The sequence below is a fragment of the Nelumbo nucifera genome, chromosome 5, assembly GCF_055504915.1.
Source record: "Nelumbo nucifera cultivar China Antique chromosome 5, China Antique-T2T, whole genome shotgun sequence".
Lineage (NCBI taxonomy): Eukaryota > Viridiplantae > Streptophyta > Magnoliopsida > Proteales > Nelumbonaceae > Nelumbo > Nelumbo nucifera.
This window is the reverse complement of record NC_142653.1, coordinates 32,862,402-32,890,266: the sequence shown is the minus strand read 5'-3', so window position 1 is coordinate 32,890,266 and position 27,865 is coordinate 32,862,402. Positions and strand designations below refer to the sequence as shown.

The window sequence follows — 27,865 nt, the reverse complement described above, 5'->3', positions numbered from 1 at the left end:
CGTCACGGTCATGGATGTTCAAAGACTTCAGACGTACACACTTTGATAACCACCTATTCATTCTACACATATGTTTCTTTCCTTTCTGGATTTCTCCCTCTCTAAAAGCGGTTAAGGCCCCCTGTCTCGTCTTGAAGGGGTTAGGTTGTTCAGTGTCCACCAACCTATTTCGAGAAAGCGAGATGCTTACTTCAATCCCACGTCTGGTGCACTAATCAGATCAATCTGGATCAGTGGTGGATAGCACAGACACGACTGCTCCAGTGCTCTTCTGGTGGGGGTCACTTGGTCACCTGGGACAGCTGGCCAGATGGGCTTGGGGCTACACTTGTCCGGTTCGGGCATGGACCAGAAACTTGAGATTTTAATGGGATAGATAAAATCAGAAGAGCCAACCAGTTAGGCACTTGATACCTGGCAGTGGGCCTGGTGTGGGATACATTGACCTGAAAATTGGGTCACACATCCACTGCACAAACGCACAAAAACGAGACATTAAATAAAAGTGGAAACGACCTTTTCAAATTTCCAATTCTACCTTCCCTAGGAGGAGGTTTGAACAAAGCCTAGGGAGGGAAGAATAGGTTTGGCACCAGTGCACAAATGTCAAATGGAGGAGGACATTTGTTGCAATTTGGATTATCAGTCTGGTACATGCATTATCAGTCCAATTAGGATCAATCAGCAAGATAAATATTCAACAGACAAGAAGTTAGATTTGACTACAAATATCTAATCTTCGCCATGGAACCAAATTATACTTAATGGTTTCCCAACTTTCCTTGTATAGGTACAGTCTCGGGGCCTTGCTTGGTTTGTTATGGCAAGGTAATTGGAAAAATTGAACGCAAAACAGGTTCTGGATGTTCTCTAATTGTGGTCCTTGTAACGTAGGTTACTAAGCAGGAGGAAGCATTTTGCTGACCGACGATGCCAACGAAGTCTGGTCGTAATACAAATCAGACTCACTTGTCCAACAAGATAGGAAGTGGTGTTAGAATGAACCTGCAAGTTTTTATGGATAAAAACCCAGTTGAGATATTCATGTTGCACATCTAAGAAATTAGGGATTTGATATTTGCTATATTAAAGCCTTTTGCAGTTCAATTAATCCTAACAACGATTGTGAAGTCCAAACTCCAACGTAATTTAAATAATAGAATCGCCCATTGATAGCTCAGAGATTCTTACTGAAAAAAAAAAAATCAATGTAGAGATAATATCAGCACCAAATTTCCATTTCAGTTTCAATAGAATCTGGATTGTGCATTTTAAAGGGGCTCCTCTTTTTAGCTGTCTCAACTCTCAAGTCTCAACGTAATCTCTATTTTTAGGATCTAGGCATAGTAAAGCTGATTAATTTCGTTTCACCTACTCATTTAATATTAGTCAAAAAAACCTGGGGTGGCTATTAAGTTGAAATAAATGCGTACTTGAGAATCAGAACACACCACAATAGGTCCCAAATACGTGCTTAACCAAGCAAAAATCATTTCAAAGACGACTGTTGCATAATTACAATTGCAATTTTTTAACCATGAACATTTGAAGGTGGAAACCTGAAATAACTCTTACAAAGCTAAAGTAGTGCATACCAGATTGCCAAAACTCCATCAGAAAAAAAAAATGATTAGGCTGATATCATAGGCACTCTTTGGGACACATCCAATGGTGGATCCCAGTCCTATGATATCAAACAAGTAGAGAGAATTAAAGGAGGCAATACTGCTACAGCATGCCCTGTAGCCCTGATACCGAGGAAAAGATTAATTATAAATGAGCTAATAGTTTCTTAAAAGATTTCTCATTAATCAACACCTGTTCATCAAATGTAAAATGAAAGAAATTTCAAAATTTATAGTAAAGATATGAATGGCTTTTACCAATACAAACATGTTTCATAAAGATCATGTCTCACAAATACAAGAGAGAGAGAGAGAGAGATTAGAGAATCATACTTCTTAATCAGTGGAACTATCAGTTTAGACTTTCAGAGCAGCTTTGTGAACCATGGTTTCCTTGTGGATTTGGTGGCAACTCTTCTCAACAAGATCAAGCAGCTTCTCCAAGTTCATTGCCCATGAATTGAGAATGTCATTACTATCCTTTGCTGTCTGGAAGCAGACAATTCCCATTGGCCGGTCAATTTTTGCAATCAACGACTTGGAGACGACCATCTCTGACAGGTGCTTCTCAGCTTCCTGAAAAGCAGCAAAAGAAGATTCGATAAATGAACAAAGCTGTTAGTTGAATTCTTTAAACAACTAATGCACATGGATGATGGTAAAGGACCATATCATCAACAGCTTCAGAGACTGATAGCTCCAAAAAGGTTTTGTATATTTTTTATTTATTTATTTATGGAACAATGAAGTTGGTATTTAAGAGAAAATAAGATACAAGGTGTACAAGGAGAAGAAAATTATCACCTAATACAACAAACACAGAGGTCTCACTCTACAAACATCCTTTTTTCTTGATCAGTAATCAGATCAAAGAGAATGTATCAAGAAATCACCAGTAGAAGTATAACCGCAAAGAGGAAATAAAATAAAAGGCCGGCCAGTTGATACTCAGTAACCAGACCGAATGAATCACTAACTAGTTAGTTGATACTCAGGAGGCGCTTGACTAGTTGATTAACAACTAGCCAACCATAACATCATTTTAAAGCTTTATTTATTTGCTTCACCACACTGATAACAATGGGCAGTAACATCCTATATTGCATGTTTTTTGTAAGTGAATTTTTGTAAAATATAAGGCTGGCAAGCATGAGAATGACAGTTGAAGTCTGAGAGAATCCAATTTGTGCTGAGAAGTGTGAGTTCCAGATGTTAGGTTTGCATCCGCTCCACCCTTTCCAAGACCACAGACGGTCAAGACCAGCATTGAGTAATACCCTTATTATTCTTGTATGTTAACAACACTAAACTGTCACGAGAAAGGCCTTCTTGTATACTAACCTTACCCAGCCGTACAGATGAGTTGCTACAAAAGATTGGTTGCAATCAGATCTAAATTTCTAATATCCAGCATGCAACTTAAAGAAAATTTCTTATTAGGACACAAAAAGGTACGATGCCATCATTAGAGAGTCAAGGGATATTATGAAACAGCACATCTAATGGTTGGAGTAACTTGTAAGTCACAAAACATACAGATTTAGGATTAAACAGAGAAAAAAATACTATGAATGAACTATGGATGAAAAATGAAATACAGCTGGTTAGTTTCCATGATACTAATGCTGAGCAGATATTTAGGAATGAGAAATCAGATGAAAGGATAAAAAAGAAGAAAAATAGTTGCTGTACTGAAGGGAAAAAAACAAACAATCATCATCATCATCTAAGCTTTGTCCCAACTATATGGAATCATTAAATTGTGGGTGCTTAAATCATTTCTAATTACTTCCACCCAAGTTCTTTTCAGTCTTCCCCTAGCTATTCTAGCCCCTTCAACTTGTAACAGACCACTTTTCCTAATAGGTGCTGTAGATAGACTTGTATGTGCAAAAAAGAAAACATAAAATTACCAGAGACAATGGTTTGGCCTCCATTGACAAACTTAAAGCCAACTCAAAACGAACCAGCAACAACTCATAATTGTCTTGAACCCATGAAGACCATTAAATTTTGACTTGCTCTTAAAACAATTCTAAATACCCATTACTTGATACAGTTAAATTCACCATAAACAGCTCCACATTAAACTAGAAATTAAGTAGGCAGATATCCCATCACTGACATCCTATTGCTGAAATGGTCATAGCTCTCCTGAATTTGCATAACTAAAAACTCCATATGGTGACACTAAAATCAAGTAAGAAAACAAATTCTGATTGATGGTTGCAATGGAGTGGCAACTGCCTACCAACAATCAAGTAGCTAAGCTTTGATGGCTGTAGCATGGGCAATCTGAGCAATTTTGGTATAGATGGGGTCTTTGCGAACAGAAATGGTTAGGTTCTTGCAATATACCTGGGAAATGCAGGAATTGAGAATTCCACTAGAGCAGAGTGTTGACAGTATTATCACAGCTACAGGGGTTGAGGATGGCAAAAATACTCAGCTTGAGAAATCTGATAAGTTGAAGGAGACTTTAGGTTGTAGTAGGCTGGATGAGGGGAAAACAGTTTTCTTGGCACTACAGACACATCACTAGAGAGATAAGGCAGTAAAGCTACAGAAGTGGTGGTAAATGTCAACTGGGTGCAAACATGGAAAACTCGATGGCAAAATCAGGGATGAATAGGTATGGAATAACTTCTTTTTGTTGGAGGAAAGTTGGGAGGCGCTCCAGCTGCAGTGGTTAAGTTGTTTGACTCAGATTGGATGAACTGTTCAACACATAAGCAAAAGGTTCAGTGGCAATGTGTAAGTAGGGCGATGCTATGGAGAATTCGGTGTGAAAGAAATACTAGAATTTTCGATAAAAGATAAAAGAGAGTGGAGGAGCTGATTGAGTTCACAATGATAAGAGTAGCTCATTGGGCAGCAGCTATATGTGATGGGTTCAAAGGAGTTTCTTTAAGAGGTTGGCAGGTTATTGCTGGCTTCCAAGTCAGAAGACATGAACACGTGGCTGAATGGACTGCACCAACAGTTGGGAATCTGAAATTTAACTTTGATGGGTGCTGTCTTGGAAACCAAGGGGAGTTGGGTGTCGGGGGACAAGGGGTCACAGTGGTAATATCCTCCCGAGCTATTCAGGATCAATTGGTTTAGGTAACTAACTCATTAAAGGCTGAAGAAAAAGCACTGATTCAAGGTTTAAAATTGATTAAGTTGAAGGGAACGAGAAATATGGAGGTGGAAGGGGATTGTCAAACTATAATCTGTTGGATGATCCAAGATGCAGTACCTTGGAAGGTCATATCGCTGGTAAGGCAGACACATGCTCTAGGTGCAGCCTCGAATATCTAGTTCAGTTGGGAACCTAGAAGTGCTAGCATGCTTGCAGATGCTTTAGCAAGAGCTGGGGTGATTAAAGAACAGCAAGAATAGGGTTGTCCAGGGTCGGGTTGTAATCTATAACAATTGATCTTTGTAAGTGGTTTGTTATGCACTTATGCTTATGTTGCGCTTTGGGCTCTCTATTTATGGGAGTGTTCTGTAATCTTTGGTCTGTTGCCTAGTTGGGTATGCAGGATGATGTTTCTGTTTTAATAAAATTAATCAGTTAATTATCAAAAAAAAAGTTAGGGGCGAATAAGGCACAATTGTATTGGCCAAAATATACCACAGTGATGTACATTTGGGGTTGTATAGGTTATTTTAAGTAATTGTCTGTGTAAGACAGTGGATTTAAGTAATATAAATCTGGTTGACCCAGTTATTTGCTTCATAAAATAACCTATACAAGTTTATTTGCATCAATTTAAATACTAGAACATGCTGGAATAATAGTTAAAGGGCAAAATTGATGAAGACAATATATATATATTATTGATAATTGATGAAGACAAAATATAGGAAAATTTTAGAATTCCGAGAGTCCAAAACCATTATAAATAGGTCCCTATACCCATATGTGGACCCATTATTAAGACACCCATTAAACCCATTACGAGGGGAGGGGAAACCCACACTCTCTTTCTCTCTCTCTCTGTCCTCCCTTTCTTTGCCCCATTCTCTCTGTCTCTGAGCCACTGACTCGTCCCACTGCCATTCCCTCTGGACTTTCGGATTGACCGTCACTACCTTACCCCACTTCACCGGCTTATAGTCTGGATTCCTAAGATGACAATTGAAGAAATAAAAATCAACCTAGAAGACATCAAAATTGACCCAAAAGCAGGGGGAAACCCACATAATGTGACTAGTGTATAAGACCTTGCAAGAAGTTTATTTTGTTCTTTTGTTTCTTTCCCGTTCTCTATGGCTAAATGAGCTAATACCAAAATATTTGTCTAAATATAAACACTCACAAAATCAATATGCTGACATCCTAGAGAAATGTGTAATGATTTTGAAAATACAATTATTCAAAATTCAACAAAAACAATTACAAGGGCACATCCTTTTTTTTATGAATGATTAGGCAATTCTATTATAGAGAAAAAAGGAGAGTACAATCAGCCTTGGAGGCACAACGCACGAGATGCTACCTCCCCATAGGGATGAGTACAGACCCAAACACATATCAGAGTAATAAAGACTATAAGTTATCCCAATACAAAGATACCCAAAAAATCCCTTGTTTAGCCAGAGAGTCTGCCAATGCATTTGCTGATCTGCTGACTCACTGGAAATTGACTGTCATGTTCCTTGTAAACCATTTTACTTTTCTCAGAAGAAAAGTATAAACAGAACCATCCTAGTAGCAAATAAACAAGACAGAAAAGGAGAAAACAATTAAATATGATAAATCGTCCTTATAAGGGATACATACCAATCAATCTATGATGCGTTTCACTAACCTAACCCACTGAATGGACAATTTGTTACCCAAGGTAATTGGAATCATGATATTATTAAACTACCTCATGGCAGAACCATGATACACAGAGAATGGAAGATTCACAATGAAGTATATTTACCAAAATGACCTCAAGATGAATGTATAAGATGAGAATACAGAACCTGAAGACACCTTTTCGATAAATGAAAGAAAATCTACAAAATTAAAGAAATTGAATCTACCAAAAAAACTTAAGAGGTAGTATGTCGGTAACAAACCTGGAGAGTGAGACACAGCAGCTCTGCAAGTCTCTTCAATTTGATCCTAGAGTAATATTTTGACACGACTAATATGTTCTGAAAGCATATATGTCAACTAAATTAATTTGAATATCTAAAATCATAAAATTTTGAAAAATAATATGCCATATAACTGGATGTGCACAAGCCAATTACATGCTCAATAATTCTCTGTTTTAGATCCTCTGCTGCTTTCTCACCCAAATGACCGCCAAGCATGTTCTTTTCATTCTCAAACTCATACTGATATGTCTCCCACAGTGTATTCCACTGGATCACCTCCATTGTGGTAAGCTGTTTCAACAGCAACCTGAGATGGTAGGCAGGCACGTAAAAGAATAGATGAGTAAAAATTGGATGATTTCTTGGAATAAAGCAGGAATTGGTATTTAAAAAAAAAAAAAACATCAATGTCACCAAATATATACCTAAATTTTGGAATTTCACCTAGATTCTTATCCTCCAAAGTAGAGTTAAGAAGGCTTGACTGCAATGGATCATGTGGAGACAGAACTAAATACCAGCAAATTTTCCGTAGGACCTGCAAGTGGGAATAATTGTCAGGAAATGCCAAGGTAAATAGGGAGACATGAATTCAAAAACAGTACTTACTGGTATCCACTGTGCCGGATCTTCTTTGACAGATGGAATCTCATAGGTTGCCTTGTAGCTACGACAGATCTCAAGATAATCATTGTTATGGGAGTGGTACCTACATCAAGGAAAAGAATCCAACTAAATAGTTTGCTTTATATTGGGATACCAGATATAAAGTCATAAATAAAGTTCAAAATCTACAGCCATTTTTACCACATAATCCGACAGTGTACTTAGATTCAAGCTCCTCAACCACTTCTATTGGGAATTTCAATAATACATTATCAAAAAATAAAGCTTAGAATCAAAAGCACAGTTGAGCTACCTAGTTTAAAATATAAAAGGAGAGAACCAAACTCATATACCATTAACTTCTAACCACCCAAAAGAATCCTACAACATATATCCTATCCCAAACCTATCAAAACACTGTTTTACAACTTCCTAGACCTGCATGTGTGTTAACAAATAATGGCTGGCTGAAAGAGAGCATGAGAAAAAGAGATGGAGAGAGGCCTTGGGGGCATATATGGTGGGGTAATTAGATGTTATCCAAATATCTTCATCCATAAAAGAAGACATATTTCATCCTTTTTTTTATCAGAAAATATGTATTTTATTAAAATTCAGATTGTAAGCATTTTATACGACTTTTTTTTTATCAATAACAGAATGTTTTATTAGATTATAAAAATTGTGAAACTTTGAGTACAAGAGGGGAGGTAAAATATCTTAACTCCCCCACAACAGAGAACAAGAAGGAAAGCTAAAAAGTGGCCCAAAACAAAGAATCCTTAAGCACCCCTTGCTTGGCTAACCCATCAGCCATGGAATTAGCACTTCTCTTAACCCAACTGTACTTCACCTCAATATCCCTACTCAGCCATTTAAATTTTTTCTTTTCATTTCTGTAGCTCCACAAACCATTGCTGTCTTCCTTCAACCACCTAATTACCACCTCCGAGTCCCCTTCAATGATCAAGCATTTTATACAACTTGATGATGGGACTGTTGATCCCCTTTAATCACTCTATTCACCCCCCATTACAGTGTAGCCCAAAATAATTGCTGTCTCAATGCCCCCCCCCCCCCTGTTTTGCTAATCCATCAGCTAGCCCATTTGCACTTCTTCAGACCCATTTAAATTCAGCCTCAACCTCCTTTGCAATCTTCTCCACTTCCCTAATCACATGTTTAAATGTCGATGGGGTGTGGCTGCTATTTGTTGCCCATGAAATTACTACTTTTGAGTCCCCTTCCACTTCAACATGTCTGCATTCTAGTTGTTTGGCTAGCTTTAACCCTTGTAATAATGCCAATAGTTCAGCCTTCAGCGAGTTTCCGTTGCCAATCGATCCTGAGAACATATCCAATATCCTCCTGTTAGAGTTTCTTAATACTCCTATTCCTAAGATGCCTGGATTTCCATATGAGCACCCATCAAAATTCAGCTTTACTTTATTGCCTTCAGGTGGTTTCCACTCTAACCTTACTTTATCTCTTACTCTCGAAGATTGTGATACTTTGGACCATGTTCTTAGAATATCTACGACTGAAAAGACTTGAAAGCAATCCAAGGGTTTTACCCAATGGGCTACTTTCACCTTGATACTATCAATCACTTCCTCTATTGTTCTAATCCCTCTTTTCTTTCTTTGTCTCAAGAAATCATGATTGAAAAGTCCTACCACATCTTGAGGGGGAACCCACCCACAGCCAAAGAGAGTACAAAAGAATTCCCAAATTTGATGCACAAAAGAACAAGATATCATTAAATGAGAAAGGGTCTCATCACTTTCCTTACACAGTGAACACACATGAGGAGAAAGGCAAATATACGGCCTTCTTTTCTGCAGCATATCACAAGTGTTTACCTTACCAAGGAATACTTCCCAGCAGAAAGCTTGGATCTTCGGGGGAATAGGCATGCACCAAATTTCTTTCACAGGGAAAATCCCACCTAGAGGGTTGGGGGAAGCAAGTACTTTGAAGAAAGAGGAGCAAGAAAAGAGGTCGTCCGGAGAGCCTACCCAGATTCTAGAGTCTTCCAACAAAGGGTCCAAGTGGATCTTCCCTAAGAGGTCCAGCAAACGGATTAAGGATTCACACTCATTCTCCCTTAGTCCCCTTCTAAAGCCCAAATTCCAGTTCACACCAATTGGACACGGTGATCCCAACATGGATATAGCTTCCCCCTTAAGGTTAGATAACGCAAAGAGATCAGGGAATTGGTCTTTTAGTGGGGTTTCCCCTACCCATAGATCTTCCCAAAACAGAATTCTATTACCTTGCCCCACATCGAACCAAATGGAATTGAGGAAAGTAGGGTAGATTTCATGAATTGCTTTCCAAGGGGAAGTTGAAGACCTGTGAGGGGAAACTTTTGCATCCCAGCCATTTCCAGCCACCCCATGAATACTCTCAATCACTTTGTGCCACAATCCGTCGCCCTCAAAGGGAAACCTCCAAAGCCACTTACCTAGTAAAGATGTGTTCCTTAAAAGGATGTTCCTAATTCCCAAACCCCCTTGTTCCTTGGGTTTACTTACCTGCTCCCACTTGATCAAGTGATCATTCCCTTCCTCTCCTGGGTCCCATAGGAAATCTCTCATATACTTCTCTAAGCACCTTGCTACCTTAGAAGGGATTCTAAAGGTTGAAAGGAAATAGGTGGGCAGGTTTGTCAGCTTCTGACTTGGGATTTCCTCCTAAGGGTAAACCTAGGTAACTAATAGGCCAGCTTCTGATCTCACACCCCAAGATCTCCGCAATCTTATTAGTTCTCCTTCCTCCAAATTGATCCCTACGATTCCACTTTTGGTCCAATTTATCCTCAGCCCTGTAAATCCCCCAAAATTATTCAACAGCACCCTCAAATTTTCTACCAACTCCACATTGTTTCCTTCACAAAAAATATGGTGTCATCTGCAAATTGGAGATGAATAACAATCACTCGGTTTCTACCTACCCTCCACCCTCTAATGAGGCCTTGAGCATCAGCTTTTGCCACCATTCTACTTAATGCTTCTGCCACTAGGGTAAACAAGAATGGGGATAGAGGGTCACCTTGCCTAATTCCTCTCTTGGTCGGGAAGAAATCCTTTGTTGTGCCATTGATTAGGATTGAGTAGTGAGCTGAACTTAAACATCCTTTGATCCAAGCCCTCCATCTATCTCTGAATCCGAGTCTTTCTAAAACTTTTAGGGCTTCCCAATTAACTAGGTCATAGGCTTTTTTTAGATCTACTTTACAAGCGAGCCCCTTTTCTCTACCCTTTCTTCTTTCCCCAACGCATTCATTAGCCACCAAGATTTGATCCACAATCTGCCTTCCTTCTACAAAAGCTCCTTGAAAAGGAGAGATGATCGAGGGCAACACTTCTTTTAGTCTTTCTACTAAAACCTTTGACAGAATTTTGTAAACACTCCCAATGAGATTTATTGGTCTAAAGTCTTTAGGAGATTTGGCCTCCCTCTTCTTTGGAATTGAAGTGATAAATGTGGCATTTGCTCCTAGTGATACCTCCCCTTTGGAGAAAAAATCATTAAAGACTTCCAGGATGTCTGATTTCACCATATCCCAACACTCTTGACAGAAGGACATGGAGAAGCCATCCGACCCAGGGCTTTAGATTTGTCCATTGAAAAAATAGCTTCCTTGATTTCTTGCAGAGAAAATTTCCTTTCTAGGGCATGAGATTGTTCTTTTGACAGAACATCCCCTTCCATCCCTGGAAATTCTAGCAACACTCCGTGTGGGCTTGAGAAAATTTCTTTAAAATGATTTACAAAAATCCTTGTAACCCTCTGACTTTCTCTTACCACTTGTCCCTCTTCCTCCACTCTCAGGATTAAGTTCTTCTTTCTCCTTCCAATTGCAAGAGAGTGAAAAAACTTAGTGTTTCCGTCCCCCTCTGCAAGCCACTGACACTTTGATTTCTGTCTCCAACAAATCTCCTCCTTCCGTACTCTCTCTTCTAGTTTTTGCTTTTGATTCCATCTTTCCCCTCTTTCTTCTTCTGAAATGACTCTGAGAGCCTCTTTCCTATCTTTTATTTCATCCTTCATTTCTATTACTCTTATAGTCCACGCTCAGAGTCCACTTGGGGCTCCACTGTTGAAATTTAGATTGCCTTGAACCTTGGTCCATATTCCCTATGTTTGATGCTCATCTCTTCTGATGAAAAACAATTGCAGGATAAGCCATATGGTTCATGGTTCTTTTCATATTCTTTCCCTAGGGACCTGGTTTATGAAAATCAGAATTGTTACTATTTTCATATTCTTCTCGTATTACATAAGTCCCTTGGCATGCTTTATACAACAAGGAAGGGAATACCATTTTTTCCCATGTTAGCTCCTTGCATGTGGCTAGATGAAAGTCAAATCATTAAAAGAAAGGCATAAAGAGACTGATGGGGGGGGGGGGCGCTCCTAAAGGTTCTTTCTTTTCGTAGACTGTAGTCTTAAATAAGATCCTTAACAATTGATCATTTTTATAACAAGAGGAAAAGTGGTGGATAATTGTTTTATGCTTTCTTAATGGAATTTTTGCATTGCTACAAGTCTGAAACAATGTTTTAAAAGGCACGGGAGGCATATGCCTGGAGGGGCGCCTGCCCGAAGGCGCATGACAGAAGCATCCAAACCATTGAGGCGTACGCCTCTTGTACAGAGGCGTGGACAAAGGCACACGCTTCCAGGGAGGCGTACGCCTCTGGCACGCCTTTGGAAAGAGGCTTACGCCTCCCACGTGTGTCATTTTTATACATTTAACAGATTACTTGTTTTAAGTTTTTTATGTTCTAATTGGTGGGGCCACGATTATATCATGGCCCCCATTGTATGCAATTATTTTTTAAGTGTAAATGAGGGGGAAATATCCCTCTTTCGAACCCAAACTTTAGGGCTCGAAAGAGAGAACTGAGTCTGAAGTCTGAACTCTGTGTCTCTGTGAAACCTGTGCGAAGAACAAGTCTCTACTCAGCTTCAACTTTCAACCTGCAACTTCGAGTTTGAACAATCTGGTCTGGTATGTGTTTTTTTTTCTTTTCCTTTCTTCTTGTTCTTCTTCTTCTTTCGCATTTTGCAACCTGCAACTTCTTCTTCTTCTTTTTCTTTCGCACTTTGCAATCTGCAACTTCTTCTTCTTTCTTCTTCTTCGAGCAACCTGCAATTCTCAGATGTGGTGATCTTATTTTTTTATTCTATTTTCAATTGCAATCAAAGAGAGGTTGCTGTTGGACCAACCGACCAACCTGGGCGGCTGTGTACCTGTGACAAAGCTGCAAGCCTGCAACGCTTTTTTTTTCTTTTTTTGGGATCAATAAGCTTCAACGGTTAGTACTTAGTAGTTATGTTATTCATTTCTTTTGTATCTTTGTTTCTTTTTTTTCTTGATTTTACTAGTTTTGTTTCAGCCTTCTTTAACAGAGCTGCATGAATAAATTATGCTACACAGCCATGTTATGTAATCTGTTGATTCTGTTCTTCCTATTTTAGTGATATATATATATATATATATATGTTTTTATGCTTAAAATATCTATTTTTATTAATATACCCACTATAATTATAAAAAAATACATACTTGAGGCTTACGCACCCCTGTGCTCGGGAGGCTTACGCCTCCCACGTTCTGAACTACGCCTCACGCCTCCGGGTAGTGGAACGCCTCGCGTCACGCCTCTGCGTTTTAAAACACTGGCTGGATAGAATTGGGTTGACTTGTAGGCTAGAAAAAGGGATGGATAGGGTCAAGTTGCATAGGGATCCTGCCCTAGAGGGTAGGTGGCTGTACATGTGAATAGTGAGTAGTTAGATTTTTGAGACTTGATGGCTACTCTTGACCTAGTTTCTCATTGTACTTCTTTTCACTTACTAAATAAAGTGTTATTTATTTGTAGGATGGAAGTCAGGTAGCCCAAATTGAAGAACCTCTGAAAGGAAGAGTTTCCTAATTGAAGCTTCGATGCAGAAGATAGAGAAAAAGCTCGTGTAGTGTTCTTCCATATTAAAAGACACATAAAGCTGAAAGCATACCATTTTTGGAATCAATCAAGGAACATTACCTATTTATTATTCTGTTTCTCTATACAGGATTTTATACATGTATACAAGGTTCAAAGTAGCGGGCATATTGTATCATATCTTTAGGGGTCTGATACACCTGTTTACAGGTGTTTTTGGGAACCCTTTTTTAATGAATAAAATACATATAAATGTATATAAAATTGAAATTTGAGAAAAAACTAAAAAACATTAAAGGCACATGGTTTAAAGTACCAATACACCTCTGCCAATACACAGGTTTATCGATACTTTGAACCTTGCATGTATATATATATATACCCATAAAGGAAAGGAAAGGAAAGAATAGGCACATACACCGAGGGGATTTAAAGGTTCACATGTAAAAGGATAAAGTTTACTAAAATATCAGAAAAAGCAATGTCACTTTAATTTTTTCCCCAGTTAGATCTTGTACCATGAAGTGATCTCATAAGCTCAGTTGCAGTGACATTGGAATCAAGTTAAGGGTTTCAGTGAACCTTTTAGAGTCAAGTAGCATTTGAAACATCATGCCTTTTAGATCACAAATAAGCATTACAACGTGTTGGATGTTAAAACAATGACAAAGGAACTATGAGCCCTGGTACAGATACTGATATTATATATATATATATATGGAAAATGGGGATATAACTCTCCATTACCTAAAATCATAGAAAGAGATGCATATCACATCTAATATGTTCAAGTCGTGATTTTTTATCTAGCATTTAAAGCTGAGTATCATTTTTCAATACTTGTAAGTTGTATCAAAACCAAAGTTGTTAAACTTCTAGTGTATACAGACTTTTTAATGTATTAATTATGTATTTAATTAAAACATAACATTGTACATATTTTAAAAGTGTAAATGCTATAAAGTATACTATAGAATATTCGGTACCACATTCACATCAGATACATATCATGTCCAATGGTGGTTCACCCATACATGTACAGGGCTACAGGTATCCAGGTATCAAAACCAGAAAGACCCAATAAAACAGCCACCAGAAAATTAGATAACAAAAAGTGAGAAGCATTCAACCATATGCAGTTGAATTGCAAACAAAAATGTAAAGGGGTTATGCAGATAGAGAAATACCTTATCATTAGTCCATAATAGATCCGCTTCAACTCCAATAATGAAGGTATGTCAGCAGGAGGCTCTTCAACAACACTATCACCTTCCTTGGGCTTCTTCTTTTCTTTGGAAGTATCAGCATCAAAAACTCGTGGACTAATCTTCCTTGAGAGGATCTGTGCACGAACATAATCCTGGCGGTCTAGACACAAACGAACCTGGAAAAGTTCAAATTTCAGCAAGTCAGCTGGAAAAAAAAATAATATGAACAAGGACATCCTAAAAACTAATAATACTCTTAAAAGGTTCCACTAGTGATCTTTAATACTTGTTCAAGGATGAATGCTATCTTCTCTGTTTTTGCCATTGCTCCAAATGTTTCTACCTGCAATGTGAATAAGTGAAAGGTTAAATCAGCATAAAAGCTGCAGATTTGTGGATTAAGTTATTTTTGTCCAGGTATTTGAGTTTTGTACTTGCATTAAGTGTGAATGCAAGTAGATAACCAAATATAAGTTCATTGCCAATAAATCTACAAGTCCATTCCTTTTCTCCCATTGGATAGAATAGCAATGTAGAAGTTACCAAACTTTTATAGTTCCAGACAATACTTACAGATACTGAAAAGTGAAATCTTAACAACTGACATCTTTATTATAGTTCCAGACAATACTTACAGCAATTTCCTGCATCAAATCAGCAGCCTCGGCTATAAGTCCTTGTTCTTCCTTGATTTTAGCAAGCTTCTTGATCAGCCGTGCCCTCTCTATTTCCACATATATCTAGACAAAGACACAGATAACTCAAATAAACCTAAAGAAAATAAAGAGGGATTACAAAAGGACAAGATGCAGCAAGACAACGTTGGGCTTATTTGTTCACCTTTCCAGCAGACACACTGTTTAATGTTTTGATGAGTTCTACTCGAGTTTCAATATCAGGTGTCTGATCAATGTATTCCATTGCCTTCTGGACCATTGCAGTCACTGCCTGTGTGAAAATAGAAAACCACCTCATGAATAATAGAAGTAAATGCATAGCAGCAAGGCAGCAACAATGTCACAAAAGAGCTCCCTGTGACAATAGCATAATGCATAAATCCATACGCCCCACAATACAGTACAGCTACATCATAAAAATATTCTTGAGAAAAGACTCCTAAATATACAGAAAATAAGCAACAAGGCAAATAAAAGCCATCCAAATTAGTGGCACCATGAAACCTTCTTTGCAATCAGTGATTTTAAAGGCATGCCTGGGCGCACAAGCGAGGTGCATTTTAGGGTAGGCGCCTCGCCTAGGCATGTGCCTGATGCGCCTTGCACCTTAGCTCCGAGAACCCCCTATTTACTAATGTTGTTCGTTCATTCACCTTAATAAAATATATTCTTAAAAGGCAATTAAAATTATAAAATCATTATTTTTTGTGTGAAAATTAAGAATTTAAGACCCTAAAATGGACTTGTTTGGGCTTGCCTTGAGGGGCGTGGCACAAATGTGGCTCGTAGAATCAGGAAATGTAATATGTTTTACATCACATTAGCTACTTGAAGTAATGCAATTGAAGAAAAAAAAGAAATTGTGGGTTTTACATGCTTGAAAATGTTTTATATGTTTGATTATATTTTTTAATTTTCACTTGAATATGCTTTACATGTTATGTTTATGTATTTTAATTTTAATAATAGGTTTTTTAAAACATTAATTTTAAAATTTAAGTTTACATTTTTATTAATATTATGTTTAATATTTTTTTGCATTTTTTAAAATTTTTAACACTGATTGCAACAGAACATCTCTAAATAACTCATTAATTCTAAAATGTTTGATCAAAAAAATTAATTCTAAAATGCTTCCTTTTTCCTGTGTTAAGCATTGCATCTCGGCCTTCTACATGGTAGAAAGTCGAAACTTGTATTTAGTTTATCATGTTAGACTATCACTGCAAGGCTAGAATGATGTGAATGAACAAACTTTTATTAAGGTTACATTTACTCGATCCAAAGGGGGACAAAAACAGGGCTGAAATATTTTAGAAATTAAGTTTTTCCGCAGCTTCAATGTTAGAAAACGGAGTCCAAGGTGCACAATTAATATTTTTCCTCTTCATTAACCATTGGAAAGGAATTGCAATTTGCAAAATTTTCAAATAGGCAGATAATGTACAAAGGCCGAACAAAATCCAGTCACAGAATCACAGAAATGAAGTTCTTTCCTCTTTCATCAGATGCAGTAAAATCTTTTAATCAATTTAGAAGCTATGAAATTTCCAATGCAACTATTTTTCTTGTTTCTCTTCTTTACCTGTTTAAGCTGACCCCTACGCTTCGACAAAAGAACGATCTGGTCATTCAGCGTCTTCCATGCTTGAGCTTGGAAGCAAAGCTCCAGAATGTCAACAACGGCTTTCTTTGTTCCCGCAACATCTCCAGCAAGCCTCATCTGCTTTTCCACATTCAACAGAGATTCTATAGATGCCTCTAGGTTACCTCCTTCCTGCAAAGCAAATCACAACATAGCAATTTTACAATTAACTGAACCGGGACCGAAGATGTAGCTCAAGATCTGTACACAAAAAATAATAATAATAATAAGTTAGAAAAATAAGAAGAAACTCACCATTGTCTGAGTCGATTTCAAGCTCCAAAATCAGCGAAGAAAGTAAGAGTCAGAGAAGCTCGAATTCGACTAAATTTACAAGATAAAACCGGTTACAGGGAGGGGAGGAAGAGTAATTTCAAGGAAAAATAAAAGCAAGATTTGGAGCTCAGAACAGAACTCCAAGGGTTGATTCCTAGCTGTGGTGAAGAGAAACTCGAAAGGAAGCAACAATAACCCTCGGGGAGGAACAACTTTTGGGAAAGAAACTCCATGGTTTAGGGGACTACGATTTAATGTCTATACCTTGTTGAATCGTTGATCTTGCTAATCTAGGTCGTTCAATAAATGGTCCTGTACAACCTTTTATCTTGATTCTATAAGCATGTATTGTGGGACCTAATCATTGACGGTGTGGATTCATGTGGTCTATTGGATAAACATATATAGTTGGAGAAGGTCGAAAAGCTTCCGAAATTCACTATACATATATTAAGCTGCTTTCGTTCATGACCAACTTTGGCTTTTCGACTTTTTTAGGTTATCTTGCAAAGCCAACAGCCGCAACTTGAAAACGCCATCCCTGCCACACCCCGCTTGCCCGCTTGGCCTCTCAGGTGATCGGGGTCCTTCAGGAGTGCTTAAGCGCAGTAGCTTTTGGTTTCGAGGTGGGTCTTGTAGTCGTAGGTTCGTACGGATTGATTCGTGTGTTGGAGAAAATTCCGGAGAGCACAAATCAAATCGGTCGAACCAACTGATGGTTGGATATCTGTTGTAGGCTAGTGGTAATATCTACGAATCTGGGATCAAACCCGGTTGGCGGTTGCCAATAAGTTGCCACCAGGGTTGTTGGGTTGGAACGGGATCTGCTCCTCACACTTGGGCGCCTAACATGCACATCCACCGTGCATTGGGAACATCTCCCGTGAATAATAACTTAAAACTATGGGAGATGTTCCCAATGCATGATAGGATGTGCATGTGAGACGAGTATGAGGAGCAGATCCGGTCTCTGTTGGGTTAAGGGGATTGGGGATGAGGATTTCTGAATCTGCTCGGCTGCTCCTCACTCCAACCTCACAATACCTCTAAGCCGCACATCGAGGGATCCAAGTATCATCCTACCCGAAAGGTGCCAACTAGCAAGTTGGTGGGTAAGGTTTCCTATTGGTCATAGAGACTTGGAATCCTGCCTACACCTGGTTGGGGGATGGACTATATAGGTTGAGTAATGTGCGGTTGTATTAATGTGTGGGTAGGATTCTTGTGAGTAGGAGATTTAAATTATACATCGGGAGCATCTCCTATATGTTGTGTTGTTATTTATGAGCAAGGTTTAGCTTAACGCTTTAATTGTTCAACGGGTTGTGGGACCAATGGTCAAGGTTAAAAAAATCGATACAATACGCTCCGTATTGGGCGTATTATATTGTATCTTTTGGGTCCCAAAACACCCCACTCTTTAAAAAAAAAAAACATTTTTAACTCCCCAAAACCAAAATTTGAAAAAAAAAACTAAAAAAAAAGGTTAATTCCATGTGTATCTAAGTACCGATATGCCTCTATCGATATGCAAAGGCGTATCGATACTTTGAACCACGCCAATGATAAGGTTCCAAGTCAGTATTTAAATACATGGGTCCCACATCTTTATACTAGGGCTCAAGCATTTATTATTGGCGTAGAACCTCATCATTGGTTCGACATCCCGTTGAACAACTAAAGCGTTCAGCTAATTCAAATTCGTCTTTCATAGGGAGATGTTTCTAATATACAATGGGGCAGGGTTGTGAGGGGTAAATCCCGATTTTACTATCCCATGTTGAAGCAAAAAAAAAAAAAAATCAATTAAATCATCAATCATTTAATCATCAAACATTTAAAGGGCCTTTGTAAAAATTCATAGTGTAAGTTTAGGGATGGCAATTTCTACCCTACTCGGTGGGTACACACTCTTGCCCTCCTTGAGAGGGTGGGTTTTTCTGCTTGGTGAATGGGTTTTGGGATTTTGCAACCCATACAAGTACGGATAGGGTACAATATAGGCGAGACCAGACTCTCCCCAACCTGCATACTGTTGGAAAAAGCATATAAACTTTATGTACTGGGTTTTGAATTTAATAATATTTTAAAATTTACATGAAAGATAATTGATAGTTTATGTGTTTCTTACATGCCTTAATCAAATAATTGGAAATTTTGTTGTTTATTTGTGTTATTTTACTTATTTATTACTTATATGTGATGAGAAATAATAAATATGAATTTAGATGCAAGTTCTAAACCCAAACTCGCCTCCACCATTGAACGTGGTGAAGATAGGGTCGGGGAGGGTTTTGCAATTTTATGTTTGAGGAAGGTTTGGATTCTCAAAATCCAACCCACTAGGGTTTTAGGGTGGGTATATGTTTAGAGAGGTGGATAGGGTCTATAATTTACAAAACCCTCTTGAATCCAATCCGTTACATCCCTAAATAAGTTAGTTAATCGGATAATTTACCACAATCTATATATTCTTATATCACAATGTTAGGCTTCACAGAAAGTGAATTTTTCATAGAGTATTAATTAACGCTAGCCAAGTAGCCAATACCATCCTAGACAATAATGATCCCTTTCCTACCTCTCTCTTTGCCCACGTGAAAATGCACGTGAATGTTGGCATTGAACAACATTCTCGGGCAACTTTTGTCCGGGAAACACTTGCCCAATTAAACGTGCTTACCTAGGTAAATGAAAATGAACGGAAATGTTTTCAATGCACGGGTAAACTTGTTTTGTGTCATTTGCGAGAGAAAGCCCATAATGCTTGTGGAGGAGGGTGGTTTTGGATTTTGAAATTTGCATTTAATCAACATTGCTTTAGTGATGAAGTTGCTTTGGCATTTTTCAGCGGAGCACAAGGGAATTTGGATAAAGATCTTAAAATCGAAGTATTGGCAAACTGGCTCTTTCTAGGTCGTGGAAAGAAAATTCAGGTTGTTCTCATATGTGGTCACACATTATGGATGTGAAATTTGTTTTATTATGGGTGTTCGTCGGTTAATTGGTAATGGTTGGAGCGTCAATATCATGTTTGATCACTAGGTTTTTTCACATGAGTCTTCGTTATTGATGTTACAAAGCTATATCGTCCCAATTATGTTGGTAACATTGAGAAAATGGCAAGGTTTTTTCAAAATCTCACTATAAGCTAATTTGGAAATGAACCCCGGCCCACACAGGAAATACAAGGTTAACTCCGTGTATAAAGCTTTAATTCAAAACAAACCCTTTTTTTTTCAAATAATGCCATGGCTATCCCAAAATCTTAGTTTAAAAAAGAGGAGAAAAAAACCTATATCCACAAATCATGTATTCTATTTATCCTCTTGGTAATAAAGCCCTAGGATCTCTCGAGCATGCCTTCTTCTCATGCCCGCCTGTTTAAGCAGTTTGCTTCAGAAGTACGATGCCTTTCCAAACATTGAAGTCTATTTCTCCTACTTTACAAGAATAACTGTAGTATGCATCGTATGGATATGTGGTCTAACTCTTGTAATGGATCTCTTATTGACATGGGAATTACTTACCTTTGGTGAATTTGGAAACAAGGTGCAAGGTGGCTTTTGAATGCAAGATTTTCTCTCATACTTTTGTGATTCATCTTGCCCATGCTACTTATAACCCATGCTTGCCACATTTACAGTCCATTTCAAAGTCCAATATAGACATTGGGGTTGTAGGTTGGCAAAAACTATCCAATGTCTGCTAAAAGTAAATGTAGATAGAGTTATCCACCAATCATCTAGTGGCACAGGGGTATTATTTTAAAGGGAAAATTCCTGATCAGTACCCTGTACTTTGGCTCGAGTGACAATTTAGTCCTTGAACTTTAAAATGTGACAATCTAGTACCCAAGCTTTTGAAACACGACAATCTAGTACATACCATTAATAGACCAGCAGTTATGAATATCACGTGACCTAATGTGGGTACTTAAGACTTTGAACATATCAAAACTACCCTTAGAAATAAAATACATTGTTCATCATCTTCTTCCTTAAGAAGATGAAATAGAGCCCAAGCTCTAAGTCACAAACACTTGCAACGACTTTGCTTTTCTCGCAAAGTCGTTGCTAAGAATAGAAAATTATAGGTTTTATAAAACTTATTTTTATTTTTTAACTTAACATGGTAATATTTTATTCCTAAAGACAAAAGAGAGGAGAAGAACCGAAAGCTTTGTCTTGATACTTGAGAGAGAGAGAGAGAGATCAGTGATGGTGGCCAGAGACTTTTCTTTTTTTCCATTTTTCAGATAAGATAATTATAGTAGTTAAAGGAAAACTTTTCTCTCAGAAATTGCCTTGGTTTTGGTCTAAAGATGACGAAATGTTTAGAGGAGAAGAAAGACAAAAGTATTGTCACATGGATGAAAATTTGACAGTTGGTTCTTATTTTAACGGATGGTTGATAAAGAAAATTAAGTGACAGTTGAAGGGCACTTGTCTTTTCATATGCCACTTAATGGTTGGTTAACAATAAGTATTAGATTATCGTGTTTCGAAAGTTTAAGTACTAGATTGTTACATTTTAAGGTTCGGGGACCAAATTGTCACTCAAGCCAAAGTACGAGATACTAATAAGAAATTTTCCCTATTTTCAAATACCACATTAGAAACTTCATTTTGGGAAGAACACTTTCTCAGTTGAAAGATGTTATAAAAGTCAAAGCTTTTACCTTTTAAGAGGCCTTACTCTTAGCTCATAATCCGAGCTTGTCTTCTTTTCACTTAGAGTGGTGCTATATCTATTGTTCAATTCCTGTTAGACTAGATTAGGGCTGTCAATGGGTCAGGTCTACCTGATAAAACCGAACCGATTATATCAATTTTGGTTCCATCTATTGTCCTCTTAGGTCGGTTCCGGTTCTAGAATTTTTGTGCCGATTATTATTGGGTCGGGACCAGCTTTGGCTGTACCGATCCGATTAATTATACATATAACGTTGACATTATAGTGGACTGTAGGATACTATTACAAAACTTCACCCACATACAAGTCATTCACACTCATCGTCGATGAGGCAACACACATATTAGCTCAACGTGGGTGTTCTTTGTCTACCAAATGTTTTACGTGGTCCTGTTGCCCACTTTCTCCTTGATATACCATTCAAAAAGATCATGGCTTGTACTGATTATGTTGGTAAATGAAATTGTCTTTTTTTGGCTTCAAAAAATTTTATATTATATTTAAATTGTTTTCGTTAAAGTTCTATTTGTTTTATGGTGGAAGTAGAGACATGAAAAAAAGATTTTGTGAACCCATTGCAAATTTCATTATTTATCTTAAAAAAGTAAGCTTACAAAATTAACAAAGTGGTGGGATTTCATGCTGCCACTACAATGGAAAATGGAATGACTAAATCACCTAGCTAGTAATTCCATCATCTATACAACTATTAGTACTATACTTGCATTGGTTCTGGTACAGGTCATAAAAGTCAGATTTGATTGTATATTGTTAATTCATATTTCATATAATCTTCACCCTTTAATTGCACACATGCATAGCACGTACCCTTCATTCGTATAATGAAATGGGAATTCATCACTATAATAGATAGAAGTTTTAATTTCTTTAAAAAATCACTTTAATAGATAGAAGTTTTAATTTCTTTAAAAACCCATAAAAACTCCATTTTTGGGTAAAGTATATTTGAAGGCAAAACCTTTGGTGCTTCTATTGCCTCACGCAACAAAAGACAGAGTCCGGCTTCGGTCCAGCCTCTTTTGGTCCGCGCATCGTTCGTGCATTCAGAGGACTCGCCGCGTGTCCTCCGAAGCGTGTGATGTTCTGAAACGTGCGGAGGGCTTTAACCCCCGTTAGTAGCCTCTACCGTTAGTGAGTTAACTTAGACGCGAGTCTCTCTTCGAGTTCTCCTCTCTTCTCCTATCCTCTCCTTTGTCAGATGAGTCTGAACCTCACGCTCACTCCTCTCCGCCCAACGGCGAATGTAAAACCATCACCGGTGGTGGATTACCGGGGCAACATTTTTTTTCTTTACTGTCGACCTGAAAACCGATGGCCAAAACGGTTTCATTTTCGGGTCGTATGAATCACACACTCAAATGACATAACATGTATAATACTGCTCAATGGACCTCATACACTCAATTTTTTGCTTGTAATTTTTGTTGTCAAATTGGGTCGTCTGTTCGAACCGTTAACTCAAAAACCGGTGGTTAGAACGGTTCCGTAACTTTTTGCTTATAAATTTTTGTTGTTAGAATGGGTCGTCGGTTCGAACCAAACAATCTAGCCATCGACCCAAAAAACGGTGGCCATAACGGTTCTATTTTTTGAGTCGTATGAGTTACACGCTCAAATAACATAACACGTATGATACTACTTAATGGACCTCACAAACTCAAATTTTTGCCTATAATTTTTGTTGTCATATTGTCCATTCGAATTGGATGATCAAATCATCGACCTGAAAATCGGTGGTCAAAACGGTACCATAATTTTTTGCTTGTAATTTTTGTTGTTAGAACGGGCCATCCATTCAAACCGGACGGTTGAACCATTGGTTGTCAAAACGTTATTAACAACATTTATCAATAATAGTAAGTAATTATACTATTTAATTAAATAACCATTAATGATAATTTTAATAAGATTATTTAGTGATTTTTAATATAACAATAATTATTAAATTTATGAATAGGATTTACTAATAGTAATCATTAAATTAATAATTACCAAAATTAAATTAATTAACATTACTTATCAGTAATAGTCAATAATTATAATATTTTATTAAATAATCAATAACAATACTTTTAATATCATTCTTAATATAACAATAATTACTAAATTTATTAATAATATTTATAATTTTAATTTAAAGTAAAGTTAAAGTAAATATCTTCTATTTATTAATAATATTATAATAACGATAATTATTAATTATAATAACTAATTATTTATTTATTAAATTACTGTAATAATAGTAATTATTAAAATCGGGTTACTAAATTTATTAGCAGTATTTATAATTTTAATTTAAAGTAAAATTAAAGCAAATATCTTTTATTTATTAATAATGTTTATAATAACAGTAATTATTAATTATAATCACTAATTATATGTTTATTAAATTACTATAATAATCAGTAATTATAGCGAAAGGGAGAGCACCCTTTCGTATTACTATATATATAGAGATAATTCGTGGTTGTTACACTTCTGTTCATGAAGACGCTATCAAGTATTTGAAGCAACTGAAAGAGCGAGTGAAGATATTAGAGGAACAGACAGTCAAGAAAAGAGTGGAATCTGTGGTGTTAGCCAAGAGATCTCTGATCTCGGCCGGTGATGACAATTCTTCCTCCGATGAGAATAACTTGGGTGGGGGTCGCTCCGATGATAAGGCGGCACTCCCGGAAATAGAAGCGAGAGTGTCGGACAATAACGTGCTCATAAGAGTTTTGTGAGAAACAGAAAGGAGTTGTTGCAAAGGCACTGGCCGAGATAGAGAAACTCCACCTGACTGTTGTCAACAGCAGCGTCATCCCCTTTGGGAAATCAGCTCTCAATATCACCATAGTTGTTGTGGTAAGTCCATCCATCACCATCGCCGAATCAATTAATTTATTAGTGTTGCTTTTATCTTGAACATTCTGCTTTTCGAAGCCGTAATCTGATTTCTCATTCTTTGTTCAATCTTTAAAAAAAGGGAACCGTTTCTGATTAATTGTTGTAGATGGAACCCGAGTTCTCCATGAAAGTGAAAGATATTGTGAGGCATCTCCATTCAGCTTTTAGACAATTTATGTAAGAAGAAGAATAATAAGACGAAAAAACAAAAAGAAAAAGAAATGTGTTATGAAGGCTCAGTTCCAATTGGTTTTAAACAGTGTATAGAAGAAGGATATCTTTTTTTGGCTTCTTCGTGGGTAGAAGCTAAAAGATGATGGATTAAATGATGGTGGGTGGCTTACAGGCAGTCAGCTTAAGGTCCTCCATTTTTTCTTCATAAAGAAGTAATTCAGTAAAAGAAATCTGAAGAAATAAAACAAGGCCTGCAATTCTGTTGCACACATAAACACATATTTTCAGACCATTCACCATTTGCTTATCCCTTTGTTGGCTCTGAGTTTCGTTTTGCAGGAGGGTTTTTTTGTTCGTCCATTTGCTGTGGTCTGTCTGTTTTTTTGTACAGTCAACTTGTTGACCGCGTTTATGTTGGGCTGTGGTCTGTCTGTCTTGATCCGCCGCCGATGATGATTGTATAGTCGCCCATGGTGATGGTTTTGCAGTGGAGAGGAGCGAGCGTGAGGTTCGGACTCGTCTGACAGAGGAAAGGAGAGGAGAACTCGAAGAGAGAATCGCGTCCAGGTTAACCCACTAACGGTAGAGGCTACTAACAGGGTTAAAACCCTCTGCACGTTTCAGAACGTCACACGCTTCGGAGGACACGCAGTGCATCTTCCAAATGCGCGACTGTGCGCGGACAAAAAGAGCCTGGACTGAAGCTGGACTCCAAAAGACATGGGCTATTAAATATCTTGTAAACATCAGATTACATTTTGTTTAAACATTAAGCGATAAAAAGTAAGACATATTTAATATGATCGGTACCTTAATTTATGAAAAATGCTAAATCAATTGGTTCATTTTTTTTCCTGTTTTTTGATGAACACTGCCCATTTGTTCTACCTATAATCTCAAAAATGATGATGTCATCATCAGGAGATGTTCCCAATACACGACAGGGATGTAGTATGGAATGTTATGGGATTCGAAGGTATTCCATCCACCATATATAATTTAGCGCTTCCTCTCTTTGCTTCTTGCAAAGTATGTGTAAATTTTTGTTAAGATTTAACTCATTTATGGCTTCTAGATTTCGATTTCCTTAATGATAAATTTCAACTAAGGGAAAAAATGCAAAGGCTTGTATGGATTTTGATTTTGATTTCCTTGGTTTTGGGAGGGTGTTGGAATGCTTTTTATTGGTAGGTGAGTTGCACTCGGGGAATAATGCAAAGGCTTGTATGGATGTTGTTGGGACCTAGGGTTCAGTTTAGGCTAAACCCATCCCTCCCCAACCCGCATATTATTGAAAAGAATATAAATTTTATGTATTAAGTGTTTAATTTAATAATGTTTTGAATTTTATATGAATGACAATTGATAGTTTGTGTTTTTTACACCTTCTAATCAAGTAATTGGAAATTTTGTTGTTTATTTGTGGGTTCTAAACCCAATCAATCCACCCTTTATCTTTAAATGTGGGGATGGTTTTACACTTTTATGTACGAAAAGGATTTGAATTCTCAAAATCCAACCTACTATTGGTTTTAGGACAGATAGTGTTTGGAAGGTTTAGGGAGACAAATAGGGGATTAAACTGTAGGCTCATTTTTGAAATGAATTGGTGTTACAATTTTTTGGAAGCTGGTAATCAAAACTGAACTGAAGCCAATCAGTTAACTGGTTGACTGATTTAGTTAGCCATCGATTCAATTCATTGGTTTTTTATTATTTACAAGACATATTATAATATATAATATTATATTTTAAATGATAAATAATATATTATATATTATAAATATATATATATATATATATTTATTAATTTATAATGTATAAAAATATAAAATATATAATGTACATAAATTATATATTATATATATACCAGTCGGTTTTGTTAACCATCGGTTTTCTATTTTGTTTAACTGAAACCTAATCGATATCAGTAGTTTTTTTTTTTTAAATACCAATTTGAAATCGAATCGACCAGTTTGGTTAATCGAATTTTTGATTCGGTTTCGGTCGATTTGGTTTTTCTTACTGACCCCTTAGACGAATAGGGAAAACCCTCAATTAATCATTACCTCGCACGCTTTTGTCGGTAGTTGGTATGTTATTTGCACCTAGGGGTGATCATGGGCCAGGTCGGGCTTTGCACTTATGATAAGGCTATAGCTTAGGCTTGGGTCCGACCTTGTTTGGGGTTCCGGACCTGTAACATAAGCCCTAGCCCAGGTCTACACGAGCCTGGGCCGGGCCGGGCCAATGTCTTTCATATATAAAAATTACATATCTATAATATTTTATATTAAATGACATAGCATACATATAAACTTTTATTTTATATATTATATAATATAAAATATTACATATAATATAAATTATACATGTCATGTTATAATATTTATATATAAATTATATAATACAATATAAAATAACATGTATATGTATACATTATACACAAAATATATAAACTTAAATATATGTGAATCAGGTTAGGATTGAAGTATTAAGCCTAAACTCCCTCATAAAATTTATGGGCCTAACCACAAAACCCAAGCCTAAGCCCGCAATTTCCGGGCCGAGCTGAAATGATCACCCCTATTCGCGCCCGCACGTTTCCATCGCTAGCTGGTATCATTTGCGACCGCTGTTGGGACCAGATCGGTACTCGTCTCGTAATAAACAAACGGTTGGTTCATGTGATTCGGGTCGGTCCGGCCCATTGGCGAGTCAACTAGACGATCTTAGTTTTACACGCCCTCTCGTATTCTCTGGAATTGTCCAGAAGGTTGTGTACACCTGGCACTGATAACGTTATAAATTATCGAATTCTAATCCGACGGTTCAGCATTATGCCCATCGTTTGTTCCTTTACGGCCAGTCACAGTTTCTTATTTTAGACCATCATCTCTCTAAAATCAAACCCTAAACCCTACGTGACGCTTATAAATTTTCTTCCCTCATCGCCTCTCTTCTCTACTTCTCTCTTTCCCGCCGCGTTATTTCAGTGAGTTACAGTGTG

The 27,865-nt window shown here is 37.3% G+C and overlaps 1 protein-coding gene across 3 annotated transcripts; it reads right to left on the bottom strand.

Moving 5' to 3' along the window:
- Nucleotides 1-671: 671 nt before the first annotated feature.
- LOC104599946 (26S proteasome non-ATPase regulatory subunit 12 homolog A-like) lies at nt 672-17,677 on the bottom strand. 3 transcript variants are annotated; one of them, XM_088887675.1, is made up of 12 exons: nt 17,056-17,677; nt 16,741-16,932; nt 15,319-15,426; nt 15,114-15,218; nt 14,765-14,821; nt 14,458-14,654; nt 7,317-7,416; nt 7,133-7,245; nt 6,861-7,014; nt 6,684-6,761; nt 1,959-2,201; nt 672-1,005 (listed from the first exon to the last, which is right to left on the bottom strand). In XM_088887675.1, exons 1-11 carry the CDS (start codon nt 17,056-17,058, stop codon nt 1,983-1,985), a joined length of 1,326 nt encoding a protein of 441 aa, XP_088743801.1. In that variant the 5' UTR covers nt 17,059-17,677; the 3' UTR covers nt 672-1,005; nt 1,959-1,982. The 3 variants fall into 3 exon arrangements, with proteins under 3 accessions (XP_088743801.1, XP_088743802.1, XP_010261003.1); XM_088887676.1 differs by lacking the exon at nt 672-1,005 and adding an exon at nt 1,767-1,818; XM_010262701.3 differs by lacking the exon at nt 672-1,005 and having other exon boundaries at nt 1,767-2,201.
- Nucleotides 17,678-27,865: the final 10,188 nt, after the last annotated feature.

Bases quoted from the DNA above. Each gene is read 5' to 3' on its own strand.
- LOC104599946 (XM_088887675.1), bottom strand. The intron at 15,427-16,740 runs GTAAAGAAGAGA...ATTTTCACACAG, and splicing joins GTAGGGGTCAGCTTAAACAG to GCAGTGACTGCAATGGTCCA. The intron at 2,202-6,683 runs GTTTGTTACCGA...GCTGCTTTTCAG, and splicing joins TGCTGTGTCTCACTCTCCAG to GAAGCTGAGAAGCACCTGTC.